The sequence below is a fragment of the Mytilus edulis genome, chromosome 14, assembly GCF_963676685.1.
Source record: "Mytilus edulis chromosome 14, xbMytEdul2.2, whole genome shotgun sequence".
Lineage (NCBI taxonomy): Eukaryota > Metazoa > Mollusca > Bivalvia > Mytilida > Mytilidae > Mytilus > Mytilus edulis.
In genome coordinates this window covers 23,212,937-23,232,956 of record NC_092357.1, presented here as the reverse complement: position 1 = coordinate 23,232,956, position 20,020 = coordinate 23,212,937, and the positions used below count along the sequence as shown (strand labels likewise).

At 30.6% G+C, this 20,020-nt stretch overlaps 1 protein-coding gene across 1 annotated transcript; it reads left to right on the top strand.

Moving 5' to 3' along the window:
* Window positions 1-657: 657 nt before the first annotated feature.
* Window positions 658-19,520, top strand: LOC139503195 (toxin CfTX-B-like). Its single transcript, XM_071292936.1, has 2 exons — window positions 658-790; window positions 16,557-19,520. The coding sequence occupies exon 2, from the start codon at window positions 16,577-16,579 to the stop codon at window positions 17,855-17,857; it is 1,281 nt and encodes a 426-aa protein (XP_071149037.1). The 5' UTR covers window positions 658-790; window positions 16,557-16,576; the 3' UTR covers window positions 17,858-19,520.
* Window positions 19,521-20,020: the final 500 nt, after the last annotated feature.

The window sequence follows — 20,020 nt, the reverse complement described above, 5'->3', positions numbered from 1 at the left end:
ATCCCAAGCGATTTTTTATTCTATGACCATACCTTAAAACACTCACTGTTACTTTGTCGTATCTTTTTACATCTTCGTCAACTAATATCACATTTTAATTTGCATGTGTCCTTATTCTTCATTGTTAAGACTTGCAAATTTTGAATTTTATATTTTATATGGCGAATATTCAATGTACACTAGATATTTTGTCCGGCATATATAAAGTTAACATAACGAAAACTATGTAATTAGAAATTTTTAAAGTTGTTTGGCCCTCACTTATTATAATGAATCTTAATATAATTTCTGAAGTCTTTCTAAAGACAAATGGAACGACTTCATTTTCAGAACACAATCAAAATCAAAGGGTCTTTCTACAAGAAAGTGAAAGACTTAGAAAAAAAATCAGAGTAAAAGTACATAGAATTTCAAAAAAGAGGTGGAAAAACCTAATAAGTGAAAGTATAAAAACACACGTTTAACGAAAATGTGGAAGGACCTACTAAACAATATGCCTTTCTTAACCATACTTTTGTAATCGCTTTTTCAACCTTTTAATGATTGCATATAAATAATGTACAACTACGAGCTACGAGGAGACATACGTTTTTATCGCTTTTATCAGGTAACATTGTCTAAAATTTGACATAAACTGTCATGCCTTATCAAAGATAATTTTATTTTAAAGAGTGATTCACTTTCTCAAGGTTAGTTTGTTTGAATGATAAATACACACCAAAACGAATCTAGATTACCGGTACTGTTACTGAAATACTACATCCTTTTTTATTTGTTGACGAAGATAAAAGTAAGTACAAAGTAACAAGGAAACCATTCTTCAAAGAGTTTAAAAAGTTATCTCGTTTATTCATTACAATACCTGACTTCCTGAAGGAAGTTGTGGCTTTTTTGTTTAACTTTTCATCATACTTTAATAATCGAATATATTAATTTGCTAAACATTATATGATCCTTGAATTTTGATGCAATTTTAAAGGATTTGAAATTACATGAATAGCATTTATACTATATGGAATTATTGAGTAATTCATAAAACGAAAGTAAAACTTATATAGTTTTTGAATAATTTTAGATCAATAATTTGAAACATAAATAAAAAAATCAATTCAGATAGCACATGAGAAAAACATACCCAAGAACAATGTTTGTCAGTTCAATTTAGTATCGACAACTTTGTCGAAAGATATTGCAGGCATAATTTTTTAAATGTATGTAATAACATATTTTTGCACACAGGTATAATACAATATTGATTTTTTATTGCCTGGATTTTGCTTTAAATACAGGAAATAAAAAAAAAATGACTAAAATCACATGCAATGATGTTTTTTCCATTATATGAAAATATCTATATTATTTGTAAACAATTATCATGAAAGTTCATGAAGGAGAAAAAAAATAAACTGAACGAAGAATTTTTCATTTTATTTATCTTTTCTTGTTCATATAAACTTTAAAGGAACATTAACAAAGTCACGTGATTTTCGGTTGCTTTTCTCTTATAGTTTCCCTTGGTTTTAGTTTGGAGCCAAGATTTGTTTTCTCTCAAATAATTGATGACTTTGAACAGCTACTGCCTTTTTTAAGTATCAAGTTACCATTAGTGAAATACATCCTTTCGAATTCACTGTTGTAATTTGCATACGTTTTTGAAAGAATACTGTAAATTCAGAAATTAATGCCTTCATTTCAAACTGCTATTTTTGAAGGAAGGACAAAAAGGCGAGATCAATGACTAGGATTTCAGGACAACCTTCATACGTATAAATGCATCATATATTCAAATGCGAGGTCTTATGATGTGATACTCACATAGTTGCATAACTTTCACTACAAAATGCTCAGAGTCTGAAAAGACCAGTTTTTGTGCTCGACCAGTAAAATCGATCACACATGTTACTCGATAGGTCTCGACATTGTCTCGACAATATTTAACTGTACTTAAGTGATCTCGACTATGTCTCGAATTTACTTATAATAACTAGTCTCATTGAGTACTTGATGATCTTTGTGTAGTCTGAAATGGTCTTGACCCAGTCTTGACTGGTGTAAATCAGCCATTTAACTGAATTAAATATAGATCTTACAAAATTCCACCTTACTAGTGTTTGGTAGTTTGATTTTTTTGCTGTGAAATGAAAAAATTTAATTCTACAATAGGTAAAAATAAAAATGATCAAATATAGATAGGCATCTTTAAAATCAATTTGGATTTAAACTATGCAGCTATCTTAGTAATATAGTAAGCTTACTGAAACCCAGGACATTATGTAGTTTGATGTATTGCTACCCATCTAGGTAAAAAAAAACCTAGAATTTGCAGTTAGGACTATCTTCAGAAAGTACACTTTAATGTTTTGAATAACGTTTTCTAATCAACTTGGATTTTCATCAAACTATGCAGCTATCTTAGTAACATATTAAGCTTACTGAATTACAGGTAATTCTGTAGTTTGGTATATTGCTGTTAATTTTAAGAATTAAATCAATCTAGGTTAAAAAAAAAAAAAGAGCTAGAATTTACAATTCAGACTATATTCAGAAAGTAAACTTTAAATTTTTGAATAATTTTTTCTAATCAACTTGGATTATCATCAAACTATGCAGCTATCTTAGTAATATATCAAGCTTAATAAATTACAGGTCATTATGTAGTTCGGTGTATTGCTGTCAAATTTAAGAATTAAGTTCATGTAGGTAAATAAAATAGCTAAGATTTGCAGTTCGAACAAAATTCAGATAGTACACTTTCATTTTTTTATAACATTTTCCAATTAACTTGGATTTTTTCAAACTATGCAGCTATCTTAGTAATGTATTAAGCTTACTCAAACCCAGCTCATTATGTAGTTTGGTGTATTGCTGTCAAATTTAAGAACTAAGTTAATGTAGGTCAAAAAAGCTAAGATTTGCAGTTCAGACTATATTCAGATAGTACACTTTCATTTTTAGAATAACTTTTTCTAATCAACTTGGATTTTCATCAATTTATACAGTTACATTGTTAATATATTTATCTTACTGAATCCCAAGTTGTTATGAAGTTTGGTGTATTGCTGTGAAATTTAAGATTTAAATTAATCTAGGTAAAAAAAAGCTAGGATTTGCAGTGCGGACTAAATTCAGAGAGTACATTTCAAATTTTTGGATAACTTTTTCAAATACACTTAGATCTTTATCAAACTATACAGCTATCTTAGTAATATATTGATTTTACTGAATCACAGGTTGTTATGTAATTTTTAGTATTACTTTCTTTTGGTACCTCATTTCTATAATATAAATAAGGATGATACGAATAACATCTGTTTAAAGATGTCTGATCCGGGATGAAAAATCTTTGTATTGTGCTACCTTAACTAAGTCATTAAATTTGACAGCAATTCACCAATTTACAAAACAACCATATTTTTTTTGGTATGATAAATACATAATAAAGATACCTGAAAAATTTCATGACAATCCAAGCTGATTTGAAATTTAAAAAAACCTTTTTCTTTAAAAGAGGAATTTAATATCATTAACTTTTATAACAATCCTTGATAACCTTTTAAAAAAGGAAATGTGTTCGAAAGTTGCAGTAAAAATATTTTTTATCAAGCCTAAAAAAATATTTTTATAAAATCTAAAAATATGTTTTCGTCAAATGTAAAGACATGGCATGCAAGAAGCACTTTAGTACAAGTGAGTTTTACAGGTAAAAAGAAAACCTTACTTTTCTTAAACTCGTATATTACTTTTTTAATGACTTCAAAAAGCCCTGCAATTTAAATTTAACAGGATGTTGCAACTATGAATGAATGCTATTTAGAATTTAAAACTCTCTGATAGGTGTGATCGTTTTAATAAGTTTGCCCCAAGAAGGAGGTATTGCTTTATAAATCAACACAAATAAGACAGTAAGAACTATTTTAATTATTTCTTTAATGTTTCATCCCATTTTGATATATTTATATAATTTATATCAAAAAGGGATAAAACAATTAAGAAATTTTATAACTATTTTGTATATACTTTATCCCAAATTATAATAAAAGATATATTTCTATAATGTTGTAACTTTATTTACCTAGATTATTTAAATTCTTAAATTTGACAGCAATACACCAAACTAAATAATGACAAGTGATTCAGTAAGATCAATATATTACCAAGGTAGCTGTAGTTTGATAAAAATTAAAGCTAATTTGAAAAAGTTATCAAAGAAATTAAAGTGTACTATCTGAACTTTTTCCAAAATTGCAAAATCCTTTCTTTTTTTACCTAGATTAAGTCAAATATTTAATTTGATAGGAATACATCAAACTACATAACAATTTGGGATTCAGAAAGATCAATATATTACTAATATAGCTGTAAAGTTTGATGAAAATCTAAGTTGATTACAAAAAGTAATATTAAAAGAATTAAATTGTACTAACTGAATATAGTGGGCACTGCAAATTCTAGCTTCTTTTTTTAACCCAGATTAATCTACTTAATAAATTTGACAGCAATACACCAAACTTCATAACAAACTTGGATTCAGTAAGAAAAATATATTACCAAGGTAACTGTATAGTTTGACGAAAATCCAAGTTGATTAGAAAAAGTTATTCAAAAAATTAAAGTGTACTATCTGAAGATAGTCCAAACTGCAAATTCTAGCCTCTTTTTTTACTTAGATTGATTTAATTTTTAAATTAAACAGCAATACACCAAACTACAAAATGACCTGTGATTCAGTAAGCTTCATATATTACTAAGATAACTGTATAGTTTGATGAACATCCAAGTTGATTACAAAAAGTTATTCAAAACAATAAAGTGTACTAATTGAATATAGTCCCAACTGCAAAATCTAGCTTCTTTTTTTTTACCTAGATTGATTTAATTCTTAAATTTGATAGTAATACATCAATCTACATAATGTCCTGCGTTTCAGTAAGCTTGATATATTACTAAGATAGCTGAATAGTTTGATGAAAATCCAAGTTGATTTGAAAAACTTATAAAAAAGATTAAAGATGCCTATCTAAATTTAATCATTTTTATTTTTAAAATTATTAAATTCTTTCATTTCACAGCAATAAATTAAACTACCATAGTATGGCGTTCATTATCACTGGACTAGTATATATTTGTTTAGGGGCCAGCTGAAGGACGCCTCCGGGTGCGGGAATTTCTCGCTACATTGAGACCTGTTGGTGACCCTCTGCTGTTGTTTTTTATTTGGTCGGGTTGTTGTCTCTTTGACACATTCCCATTTCCATTCTCAATTTTACCAAATTCTAGTCAGGTGGAATTTTGTAAGATCTATATCTAATTTATTTAATTGGGCTGATTTACAACAGTGAAGACTAAATTTGAATGTCCAGAATAGCCGAGACAGGTCCAGATTGGTTGAGACTGAACCAAGACTAGTCGAGACAGGTCGAGACTGGTTGAGCCGGGTCGAGCCTTGGTCGAAAACATTTCAGACTACACAGAGGTCATCAAGTACTGAATTAGACTAATTAAGTAAAGTCGAGACCTAGTCGAGTTCACTTAAGTACAGTTAAGTACCGTCGAGACAAAGTCGAGACTAATTGAGTAAAATGTGTGCTCGATTTTACTGGTCGAGCACAAAAACTTGGTTTTTTTCAGACTCTGTGCAGTTTGTAGTGTTTGGTAATCCATTTTAATTTGACATGTAACCCGAGTAATTCAGTCGTTATATTCTGCTGATCTACGATTACAACTAGTAGAGATCGATTACTGGGAGGGACTGAATTATTCGGGTTATTTGACATGTTGACACAATTTTTTATACATTTTTGTTATTCAATGATTACATATTTTGTGTTATATTTCGTCTCACTATTTTTAAGACGTACATGTACCACCTTTGAGAAATATTGAGTATGACGATAAATGTGCAATTATGTACGTACTCGTACTATAAACAACAAATTTATTTTTTAATATTTCCCTTACAAAAAATGAATATGTTCTTATAATCCTGTGTACGTTATATTGTTAACGCCATTTTATAGTTGTCTTTTATGCATTGTTTTACATCCCTTTTATATTTTTTATTGTATTTACATTGTGTCAAACATCTAATTCATCCGTTCAGTGTATGTTTAATTATTTCTGTTAATATATCTTTTGATCAAGTTAAGCGATTTCAATTGATAATTAATACTGTGTCTTTCTATGATGTAATGTAACACTACTGTTTCGGGTTGAGTAGAAGGTTTTTGCCTGTTAAAACTTATAAACCTGCTGCTTTTGTTTGTACCTGTCTTAGGTCAGGAGTCTGTAGTTAAGTTTGGCGTATAGGTGTTTCTCGTTTCTCATTATTTTATATAGACTAAACCGTTGATTTTTCTGTTTGCTTTGTTTTACACTAGTCATTTTGGGGGCTTTTATAGCTTGCTTTTCGGTGTGATGAGCCAAGGCATTTATTCTAAATTCAGTTGTTGGCATGATACGGGTTCTGTTCTTCTCATATATTATATGATTGTATGATACTGACCCCCTAACCGGAGAGATTGTACTTGATTTTCATATGACGAAGACATAATCTTCGAATCAGTTTTATTGAGGTCTGGAGCTGGAATGTCAATAACTGCAAGTATTCCTTTGTTTATTATGTATAATTGTCATTTTTCTTAGTTTCTTTTTTACCCTTTCTGACACCGGACTTGGACTTCTTTTAAACTGAGTTTTACTGTGCGTATCGATATGTGTTTCCTCATTCTAAATTGACTAGAGGTATAGGGAAGGGTTGAGATCTAACATAACATGTTTAACCCAGCCGCAGTCAGGAGCCTCGGGCTTTTGTAAGGCCGTGTTCACACCAAACGTCATGTACAGTCAACATGTTTGAAATTAGTTTAATGTAATGTACACTGGTTTCACATCAAATATGGTATCATCTATACACTTTGTTTAATTACCTGTACATAATAAATGTTCACATACAGATGGGAAATAATGATTTTCCTATCATGATTTTCTTGATAGAGGGTTACTGCTCACAAGGAAGCTATTAAACCAAGAGTTCCAAATGGTGAAGTTGAAATCATTCCTTCGTAAATTTTACGGACGCCATCACGAGTTGGTTGACCGTTATGGAATAACCGTTTCACAAATGATATCGGATATGTTCCTTACGTCGTAACTACAATTCCCTTCCCTTTCATGAATGTGACGTACTGAATTAGACTATTTACCGGATTTGTAATCACATAAGCAACACGACGGGTGCCACATGTGGAACAGGATCTGCTTACCCTTCCGGAGCACATGAGATCACCCCTAGTTTTTGGTGGGGTTCGTGTTATTTATTCTTTAGTTTTCTATGTTGTGTCATGTGTACTATTGTATTTCTGTTTGTCTTTTTCATTTTTAGCCATGGCGTTGTCAGTTTGTTTTAGATTTATGAGTTTGACTGTCTCTTTGGTATCTTTCGTCCCTCTTTTAAACTATATGTCATTTAAATGTTCATTACGTAAAACTGAATGCACTTTTCTAGCAGTTAGGGAACGACCATTTGACTTTAAAAAAAGGGGGAAGATTTTTCCTTGAAAAATATTCTGACCCCCAATTTGATAAAAAAAAAAAAGTATATATATGTTCTGGTCATACAGATGGGAAATAAATATTCTGAATTCAGAGTTTCCCCATTGATCATAATGTTTAATGAGGTCCTTCAAGTTTATGTTGAAATTTAAAAAATCCGTAACCATGCGTTTCCAGCTAATTTTGGTTATTACAAACGCTTTTAACTATAAAAAACAAACATTAACTGCTAGCATAAAAAAAAAAAATGAATAAAAACGTTCGCGCGAAAATAATTCTGACTCAGAAAAAAATATACCCCCCTTTTTTGGAACTTAAGTGGTTGCTCCTATATGATAGCAATGTTGATGATTTGCAGTAGATTAAAGATACTAAAGATGTCTCGGTTACGGATTAGAAAACGTAGGCTGCAGCGCGCAAAAGACAAAGAAAAAGGATTGAGATGTTAAGGATCACTTCACTTCAATCTTTTTATATGGTGCAGGAAATGCTTACCCTTCCGGAGCACCTGATTTCACTCCCAGTTTTTAGTGGAGTTCGTGTGGTTTCTTAATTATTATTTATAACTGTTGATGCAAATGTCCTTTGGTTTTTACTACTTGGGTTTGATTGTTATTGTCTTCTGTTTGGTTCGAATGGTATATTTTCTCTTAGAAGTATATAGCAAAGAAAAGAGGTATTTTTTTTTTAATTTGTAAGTGTATGTTGATGGATCCGATATACTAGACAAATAATACAATTTACTTCACACGTTTTTAGTAATGCATTTATGAGTGAATCGTTGTTTGAGTTGTTTGAGTATAGACCAGTGGCCAATATTTCAGTGTACGTCCAGTCGATTCGGGAATACCTTTTCAAATGAATTATGTGTTCGGCAATAATGATACTTTGAGTCTTGATAAGGGTTTAATAAGGCTACCTAAGGTTTTTTTTATAACAAATTAAAATATCAAGTTTAGACAAATATTTCGATAAAGAACTTTATTAATACTTATTATAAATATCAACTTTATTTAAAAATCGTTTCTTCCTTAAATATACATGGTAAAAATAATGTTCTAAATGTCTAGTTTTGTGTACACTTAACCTACACAAGGCCTACGTCGACTATCGACTGCATGTAGACAAAACATGATTTACACTGGATGTAAATATTGAGTTTTATCAATAGGAACGTAATTGTGTTTTGTTTACGTGTGAGTTACACTAACACAACACCGAGTTTAGGTCAATGTGAACACGGCCTTAGTCTTGTATGTTTTTAAATTGTAGTTCATTAATATGTTATAGTTTAGTGTGACGTCCGTCGTTTTCAATGAACTTGTACACAATTTCAGTTATGGGCAAGTTGAGTATCGTTTTCGAGTGCGGGATTGCTGCGTATTAGACCAATTGGTGGCATTCGGCTGTTGTCTGCTCTTTTTTTGGGTTGTTGTCTCTTTGACATAGTCCCAATTTTCGTCCTCAATTTTATCTATAAGTTCGTTCGTCTTTTACTAAAACCACAATCAAATATGATGTATGTCCCATGATAATCACTAATACCTTTATCAAAAGGTATTGTGCCTTTATCTATTACCATATTGAATTAGTGACCAATATAAAATTTAGGTAAGACATGCTACCTGTTCGTGTGTCACAATGAGTAGTTTTGTAAATCGTGTTAACAAAACTATTAATGCAAATGATATCTCTTACATTTGATGTAAGAAATGAAATTTTTATTCTAATCACCTTAGAAAATTATGCAATTATTTTTATCTAGAGCGTTTTTCGACATTTGATGATAATACTTCCAAATATAAACTGATAATTTCCGTTCCGACCCATATTTGATATCTATCCATATCGATCGGCATGTGGTTTTTAATGCATACTTCAAACTCTATATTTGGCAATTCTCCAAATTATACAAACATATTTTTAATATTACATGATAATGCCACCCCATGAGAATTTTCATTTTTCCGAAGTTTAAATGTGTGTAGGTGAAGAATATGAAATCGTAATCGTAATCTTCAATAATATTTACACATTGAATATTATTTAATTTATGTTTGAAGGGGCACTAGCTGTAAAATTCATGGTCACCGATCTGACTCAAATTCTCATATTTGATTTATAACAATGTAAAACATTTATCCAAACTATCAAAATTCTACAATAAACAGTTTACAGAGCATGGCGTCGATACTATGTAGGTTCGTTTCGTGTGTATTCTAGTCCAGACGCTATTTAATAAACTATCGATTGGACCTCAGATGACCATATAAGGTCTGTTTGATTTTATTTTATAGATTAAAAATATATGTTTCTCATTGTTTTTACCCGTATTAGAATGATTTTGTGTGGATCGAATCGGTTATCAAATGATTTTTCTTTGTTTCACTTTCATTGTTGACATTCTTTTCCTTTAAATATCCAGTACACGTACAAAGCATGCGTTGTCAATATCTAGCTAGGGGGTTAGATTGAAGTTCACATGAACACTGATTTAATGAGATCGAATTATCCACTTGCATGTGAATAATTTATTGTCAATGTTTCCGAGCTTAGTTTGACGGTATTGAACCATTTTGGCTGCTAAAAAAGAATTATCATTTCACTGTTTTACTTTCATTATTAATTGAAACAACACAAATCTAACTTTAATTTTTGTTTATACCTCGCAGCTAGTGCCCCTTTAAGGCTTCTTATTCTTTAAATGAAAATTGACAATGTTTTATAAGATATTTCTGGGCCCTGGTTCAGTTCGACATCCTCACATATAAGTAATAAACACAATAGTAGCATGTAACATAAAATTATAGCATCAGAGTAACAAAGATTTGTATAAATTCAGAATACATAGTTTTAGTGTCTTAAAACATTCACGAATAAGACAGCAAATAGTTCATTCACTGATAACGATACAGCTGTTTTTCTGAAACAGCCCACACTTATTTTTTGATAAGAAATCCTATTGTCATTCTATGCGTTATAATGTCATTATCCATTGTCAAATAGAGGACGATAGATAACAATCTGAAAATTTGACTGTTTGGTAAAACCTGATGCACGATGTAAACACATATTACTCGAATGATCATTGATTTATATGTCACGATGAAGTTAGTTTCAATGTCATTTTTAGTTCAAAAAAAAATATACAAAACAAAAACAAAGCAACGAAATGTGACGATACGTTTTAAGCCAGAATACTAGTAAACCTTTATCAGACTCTTAAAACAGAAGCTTTTTAAGAAAAGTTAGGGAAAGGAAATAGAGTAAACATTTATAATGCTTACAACTGAATGATGTATATGTTGTTTTTATAAAAAGTAGGACAGCAGTATTTTATATTTATTCATTCTACAATGTTCACTGGGGTAAAGCTGATGACCGTAACTGCATTCACGGTCATCCCAAGATGTCAGCTGAAAAATTAGGTCAGTATTTTTATTGTCTGTTAAGGTGTTTCTACATCATTTTCTTTACAAAGCATACTTTGATACGATGTAAATTTATAAAAGATTTACACGGAAGTCACAAATCTCTACCGAGGAACGTGTATAAAACGGGAATTTGGATTTGAAAAATTCGCTAGGATGACCGTAAATCGTAATCGAGATGACCGTAACAGGATTAGCGATTCATAACAAGGCTGACCGTAATTGGTTAAAAGATGACCGTAAATTGTTAATGATGACCGTAATTTATAAAGAATGACTAAATTTAAAAGGATGACCGTCAATTGAAAGAAATATCCATATTTGTATGCATTGTTTTTTGTTGAGTTTGTCGCAAGAGGGGCTCGGTTAGTTCTTTTTTAACTATTTGGCGTATTTTGAGTTTATATGAAAATGATAGTAAATAGTTTAATCGATGTTGTGAGTAGTTTTGATTTAAATGGACAATAGATGGACAATAGACACCTGCAAACAATAGGTGATTTTAACTGTGTAACTGAGTGGACCGTATCAAATGAAACTCGTATACATCTGTTTATTTTGCTATCTTCTGTATATTTAAAAAAAAAAAATGCAACTCAAAAACCAGCTAAGTTAGTTTTTTTTTTCTCAAACCGCATGATAGACTTTATATAACTTTTACATATCTAAAGGTCCTGCCATGCTTTAATACTTTCCTAGATGCATCAGTGTCTGTTCTCTTAATAGAGATGTGTGTGTAAAAACGGCTATATTTTTCAATTCCCTCAGATGAACCTTAAACATTATGAATATCCGGTAATTGAGCCCATGTGTATGGTTCCAGAGAAGCAGAATAAAATCTTGATTTGTCTTGATATATAAAAAAAAACAATTCTGTTTTCTGTTTATACAATTTACAAGGCTCCCCTTTGAAATTCGCTATTCATACAAGACTATTTTAAGATCTATTTTGCTGGAGCTCACCTTCACTAGTTTGGTCGGAGTATTTTTAAAACATTTTCTGTTATTTTACTTACAAGATAAAATGGAAGACCAATCAACAGAGACAATGGATGTGGTAACTCCGAAATGTACGGACCGATATGCAGTATGACCAGTGTTTTCATCCAAAACTTTCTTCCTAAAACTAAATGTTTGTGGACCAACATGATTGTCTATAGTGTGTATTAAAATGCTGTATACATTAAATGAGGTGAACTTGCAAGTGGAAAATTGATAACACATGTACGTATCTGAAATAAAAAAAAAAACCCATCTGCAATGGTAGTTGAAACGATATAATATAAATGGGTGCTCATCCGTTGCCTTTTTGGCATTTTTAAAAAGCTGTATTTATTATATAAAATTAATAGGAATCTCAGAAATAAAAAAAATCCTTTGGCTTGTAGCTGGAAGCTACATATGACGAACCATGTATTTGAAGCACGTCTTATTTTTGTCTACCTTTGGGATAATGTTGTCTTATAAATACGTCTTACACCAACACGATTAATTATTTGATACAAAAAAGGTAATACAAATACGGATATTTCTTAGAAATGACGGTTATACTATGAAAGGTACGGTCATCCTTTATAAATTACGGTCATCCTTTCGAAATTACGGTCATCATTTTGCCAATCACGGTCATCCTTATTATATGTTACGGTCATCTTGAAAATATTTTAAAGATGATTTACGGTCATCTTAGCGAATTTTTAAAATCTAATTTCCCGTTCTATACACGTTCATCGGTAGAGATTTGTGACTTCCGTTTAATCTTTTATAAATTTATATCGTAAAAATGTATGCTTTGTAAAGAAAATGATGTAGAAACACCTTAACAGACAATAAAAATACTGACCTAATTTTTCAGCTGACATCTTGGGATGACCGTAAATGCAGTTACGGTCATCAGCTTTACCCCAGTGAATGTTTAGTATTGTATTATATTAGCTGTTAAGCATTATGTTTTATTTGAATAGAAGTTCAAACAATTAATATTAACACATTTCTGGGTATGTTCATCGACTAGGTCCCTCCTGTTTTTTATGAAAAATTTTCAATTGATTTGTTTCTAATATTGCACGCTCTTCAGAAAGATATAATTAATTTCCCTATTCCTCATTAACTATCAACTTGTTTATAAAGCATGCGACAAACAGTATACACTGCATGTTAAGTGATGTTAATAAACAGTGTTTAATCTTATCTTTTTTTGCAGGTTTTTTTGTCTTCTTCAACATATACCTATCTTTACGATTTTTAGATTTTTGTTGAGCACAAAGCAACGAAAACAAAAGACAACACATTTCTACTGTTTTGTGCAAGTAACACACAATCAACTGCATTACTTTTTGCAATTTTGCATTTGAATATCATCCTGCTCATAATGCCTGGGGTATAAAACAATTCTCGCTTCAAGTACACTCTAGTTATACAATTAATCAAATTAATACATATATTCCTCTGACAAAGCTGATACATTTCCTTAAAGTTACAGAAAGATAATGCATACTAGAACGGTAGAATAACTATCGAATTTTTTCATCTATGTGCAGGTTTGCCTGAACCAGAAATAACTCACGTTGCTTCCTTATGAAATCGCCCTCGTTTCAAAATATTTTCATTAAACAAAAGTTTCATAATGCAATGCATTTTCTGGACCAAGTCAGCGTCCCGCCTGTTAATAATCACACATCTGAGAAATTTATAGACATCTGATTGGATGAAACGAAATAGGATTTTATAGCATGTGTTCAATAAAAGCAAATGCATATTCATTTTAGGCGTCGTAATAATGATTTGCAGTTCAAAGAATTTTTGTAATCTGTTATAAAATCCAATTAGAAATGTATGAACTTCCTTTTGAAAATGTCACTACTGTAAGTCTGTATTAGACAATTCAACATGAATGACACCTATGATTTGATAATAACTTTTCACCATTACTCAGAAGGTAAGCCTGTGTACCATTGGGCGAGATAATTGCTTGTTATTCTTTTTACGGTACGTTTTCTTAATCAGACAAACATATTTGCGGGAAATCGTACGATTTAAATAATGCTAGCTTACATTAACAGGAACAACTAATACACAGCTGAACATAACTGCTTAAAAATCAATTAAGATTCTTGATATATTATTTTTGATATGAATTTTTGATTTTTGTTTGTCATTTCCTGACTGTTTTTACCACTTCAATCTTCTTTTAATAATACCACACATCAGATTACCTGTATCAGGTGAACAGTGCATTGGTAACACATATAAAAACGTTAACAATTTGCATTTTATAATGAAACAATGAATCAAATTTCCATTTAGCACTTTCATTTGAAAAACATATAATTGACGGGAAACTGTCGGGCACGCGAAGTTTGGAATGAATCATTGCAATTACTAGGTTAGATTCGGACACATGGCAATGATAATGTTGTTTTGGGTTCAATACCACTGCTGGTAGACTATTAGTCTTCGGGTAGTCATCAGGTCAGTAATTTGAGATTATGTATGATACGTTTCATACATTTCCCGTTTATAACTAAGATATAATTTAGAAAAAAAACCTTTTTATCTCCTTTTTACAAAATTAATTTCAAATCAAATTGACTTTTCCGTTTTGTAGGTCCTTTTATGTCGTATATCACCTCATCGAGTATTTTTTTTTTATATATTTTCTTGAATTTCACAAGTGTTTATTTGAGAATTTCTGATGCAGATACTTCCACAAATGTCATGAAATTATTTAGGCAAAGTTGACCTCAGATGAATTTAAATTTGGGTAGACAATCTTTTCATTAAGCTCATCACATATTCAGATATTTATTCATTTTATACATCCGTATTTCGTAACTGATTTCATGCGCAGGAAATCGCTACGTGAATTTTGTAAATTGAAATTTTCAATTAATTAGATGAAACTAGTACCTTATATAATATTTGTTTACATATTATTAGTTACATAGTGTGCCTGTGACCTAAAACGATATATATATAGGGTCAAGTAAATTCAATATTGGGGTCAGTATTTCTTTAATGATATTAATGTTTCATTGCTATGATTATAACTATTGTTTACTAAGAAATAGATAACCTTGGCTGTATTTTACAAAATCTTTCAACTTCCTACTCTTTTGTATTATAGGGTCTATAGTTGATGAAATGCACGTATTGTGTACATTTTTCTGTCCGGTAGTTATGATGATAAAATTGAGAATAGAAATGGTAAATATGTCAAAGAGACACCAACCTGACCAAAGAACAGAAAACATCCGGCCACCAACACAACGAGAACACCTTCCCCAGGAGGTGGACCTCAGCTGGCCCCTAAATAAAAAAATGTATACTAGTTCAGTGGACATCACGCTTACCTCTTAAACATATTAGTGAACTAAAATTTAAAATTAAAAACATTCCAGACTAACAAAGGCCAGGGGCTCCTGACTTGGGACAGGCGCAATCATGAAGTGAAGTTAAACATGTTAAGTGAGATCCCCAGCCTCTCCCTATATCCTATGCAATGTGGAACAAAATAAACACATAGTAATACATCATACCATCATAAAATACATGACAAAAACATGTCATGCTAAAAACTGGTTTAACAATAAATATGTTTATATCCGATGCAAAGACCCTATGCGTGAATCAATATTAATACCAAAATATGCCATCTTTAATTACCTGACAACAGTATCGTAACTGACACTGAATTTTTGTGATGTGTAAAGATTGTTACCATTGAATGTGAAATATATGAACGTATAAGATGTTTGCATTTGATTTATATTTTTCGATTGATATCTTTGTATCAATGATAAAATTTAATAAATGATTTGACTATAGTTTGTGATATCAAAAACCCTGGTGTAATACCTTTGATGTAATACTGAGATACTAAGATATATAAACACCATAGGATGGTAACAAGGAAACGGCACCATCTAAAAATGGATAATTAAGGTAGATTTATAAAAAAAAATATACTGGACTGATAGGGATAACTTTAATGTTTACTTGTAGTATGAAAACAAGTTCGGTGACACCATTTTTTATTTCTATTTTCTCAACACATATTATAAAACCTATCTTCTCAAAATTTATTTAAAACTTCTATCTCACAGATTTTTTTTATGCTCACAAATGTGTTATTCATGAACAAATATACCAAAATTTAGGCAATTTTCAGCAACTCATAGCTTGAAAAATATCATGGTGACCCATACTTTTTATCATATTTAAAAAAAAAAAACATAGTAAAATCTTCATTTTGGCAAAGTATAAGAAAATCTCAAAAAATATATATCTATGATCTAAATTAACAATAGGAAATGAAATATCATATCTTGTATCATAAATCTTTTATATATTTCTCGGCAATGTTAAAGGATTTGGGTTTTAGAGGTATTTGAAATACTACCTACATTGATTAAGTCATGGTAATAACTCACACTTGTTGTACTGCAGGTTATTAGGCCTAAACATGATGAATGGTAAATATTTTTATGTATACATGTTTTTTGTAAGAATATGGATATATCAATGTACGTCTTTCATCAACCTTTCTAGATAAAACAGTCGTTTATCTTTTAGATACTTAAGCCGTTAACACAATGGAAGATAGCCTACAGAATATTGCAGAGTTCTTATCGACAACAAAATATAATGATAAGTTGATAAATGGATTGAAAGATCAGAAGACTATCACAGCAGTTAAAGACATTGCAGCTGTAATCCCTAGTTTGCGATGTACAAGGACGGCTGATGTTGTGGTAGCTAGCCTGAAAATTGTATCAATTATGGCTACTGCAGCAATTCCGGGTTTCGGTCCTTTTGCAAGTGGAATAATATCTGTATGCTCCATAATTTTAGGCACACTATGGCAAGATAACGAAGATAATGATTCTACTATTATTAAAGGTATTGAAGCAGAAGAACTGAAAACAAAGGTTAGAGGTATACTTGCAACATTTCATGTTTCAGAATTATATCTCCGTACATTAGAGTCTAAATGCCAGGATGTCAACCAAAAAGATATTGATCACATGATGAGCGTAATAGATCTATATCAGGGCTCAGAAATTCTAGGAAATTTGAGATGCGATATCGAAAACGGAATAAACCTTGAAGATGTTGTCAAGGCAAAACAAATTATTTGTTTAGTAAATTTATATGTAAGAGTAGCAGCTATTCGATCATCGATGTTGTGGCGAATGTACTCAATTTTAACATGTCAACAGAAATGTCCTTGGTTTTGGGAAATGTATGATTCCAAAGTACCGCATACGAGCGATGTCATAAGAAATATTATAAAGAAAGAAGATGACATACACAAACAATGTCTTTTGTTTCTTACAGAACCAGATTGTGATACAATTACTATATTAACTCTATTTAATCCTTCAGAACACATTGAAATCTCAACATTCGTTAGAAGTTTAGGAATGGAATTCCAACGATTAAGCGACGTTTTACAAGGTGAATTTTCCATTAGTTCGGAAAGATGGAAGGATTATGGACTAATAATGTCAAGTAATGGTTGGGGTTCCATGTGGGGTTCATACAGTCCGAACGAAAACCAAAATATTTTTAAATTTCAAGAAGTATCAACGGAGGATAGTATTTTCACAATTTGGTCTATCAGATGGCCATCTTGGTATGTTGAAATGTCACGTGACAGAAGATGTAGAGGCATTGATAAGTCAACTAAGAAAATAGGTCCACCAGCCATATGGAAGATATTAAGGTTAAAGAATGGCCATTTCATGATGTCCCCTCTACAGTGGCCCTGTCGGTATGCATATATATCCCAGTTCGGGTTTTCACATCTTCGAGGATATGATGGGAATCCGGGAGATAGTGGTACACTTATTTTTGAACCTAAAAAGAAATAATATTTGAAATATCCGTGACACCATTAGCTGTTACGGGAAAACGACCATTTTAACATAAATAGCAACTTTGAGGAAGGCGAAATATAAACAATAGATGTTTACTCAATCAAACTTCCTACATTTTTACTAAAATATTTCATAAATATTTGGTATGGAAGCGTAGATGTACATTTAGAGGCCTTATTATGAACTGGTTATCACATCCTAATATTACTGAAGATGCTATTTATAGAATATGTACATTAAGGTACAACCCCTATCAACTTGATCAACTGGATGTTTTGAATAAACCTATTTTACAATCGAACACTGCTGTACGATCTTTGAATATTGTTATAACAAATGTCTACATTATTATCGCTTTCCATGGCTTTCTATTAATCAAAATGTGAGTTTTCTCGTTTGAATTGTTTTTACGTTTGTCATTTCGGGCCTTTTATAGCTGACTATGCAGTATGGGCTTTCTTTATTGTTGAAGGCCGTACGGCGACCTATAGTTGTTAATTTCTGTGTCATTTGGTCCCTATTGGAGAGTTGTGTCATTGGCAATCATAACATATCTTCTTTTTATATCATACTTATTTTCAAATACTTCAATCTGTTTTCAATTATTGTCGTAAAACACCATTTTATTTTTACATCACTGAAAAAAAGTTTGAATTGGCCCTTTCTTCAAATATATAACACTACTCCAAATGCTGTCATTCCAAGTCTTTTAATATCTCCCAATTTTCATCCAATGGACTGTGTATCAGAATATTTGATATGTATTTTTTGTTTATGTAAATATTGATTAAGACAATAATATACAACTAATTTACTTGTTTAAGTATATGATAGCTGCATTGAAACAATGATTCAGATATTAAGGCATATCTATATCTTTTATCAAATATTTCCATGTTAAAAATTATCGCTTTGCAATACTTCAAGTAGCAAAAATAAATTTGGCGCACAATTAACCGTCAAAATAAAAATAGCAAGTGACGTCAATTCGTTTGTTAACTTCTGCAGCTGCCTGAACATTTGGCATACCATCTGATCTTGACATTGAAAGAATTTTGATAAAAATTATTAAATAAAGACTACAAAACTACAAACAGGCATCGAAAGTTACGTTACAATGCTTAAATGAGTATGGATAAGTTCAGATACTTGACAAATCTTGATTATATTAGTTATGGCCCATAGAAACGTTAATAACTTATTTCGAAGTTTTATCCTATATCCATTCAAGACAAATCATATTGCTGTATACGTTCAGTGTAATAATACAGTTATGACGTTCATGATAAGTTTATTTTCAAAATTATTAACTCCGTTCTGTCGAATTAAAAATTTTGAATATTTACTTTTATGAAGGTCCTAATTGTTTATGGTTACATCACCAAAATAAGTTCACAACCAATGAATAAAAAACTAAAATTACCTTTACTTTCATTCTTTAACAAATGTAAATCACTAATTATCACTCTCTTCACAATTGTATTATCTAAACTACAGTATATTATTATTAAGATTACTTGTATATATTACATATTGTCCATTCATAGATATAACCCCATATATTAATATATAGTCTTCAATCCTATGATATACTACAGACTTTTGCATAACGTCAGTTATAAAGAATGTATTATTTATTTAGCAAAACATGATCTACAACATGTTTAATATGCCATCAATATATCTGACGCAAACAGTTATCAAAAGTTTATCTTGATCATATACTATTTTTTGTCATGTTTAATCTTACAAAATTGATATATGTTTTTCTATATCTATACGCTGCAAGTTATAGTATGAATTATAACAAAGCTTGATTAAGTTGCTAAAACAAATAGAAAAAAATAAAGTCGCGAATATTCTAACTGAATGTGGTTTGTAAATATCAAATTATTATGATTTCAATTATTAATGTTTTATACTTTATATATATTTGTATTTGTAAACTGAGGAATTGTAATACTTAAACTATGTTCTTAGTGGGCTAGTTATTGGTTTAATACATATAGCTGTATACAAACTTTTGCATCAGAATGCCATTTATATAAAATCCTTCGAGAAGAATATGTTAAAAGCATTCAGTTCATTGCATGAGAAAAACAAAAGCTTGCATTAGATTCAAACTGGATTTTAGTAATATGCTGTAAGTTTAAGCAA

What these genes read in the sequence shown, in the direction of transcription:
- LOC139503195 (XM_071292936.1), top strand. Translation starts at nt 16,577, where the DNA reads ATGGAAGATAGCCTACAGAATATTGCAGAGTTCTTATCGACAACAAAA.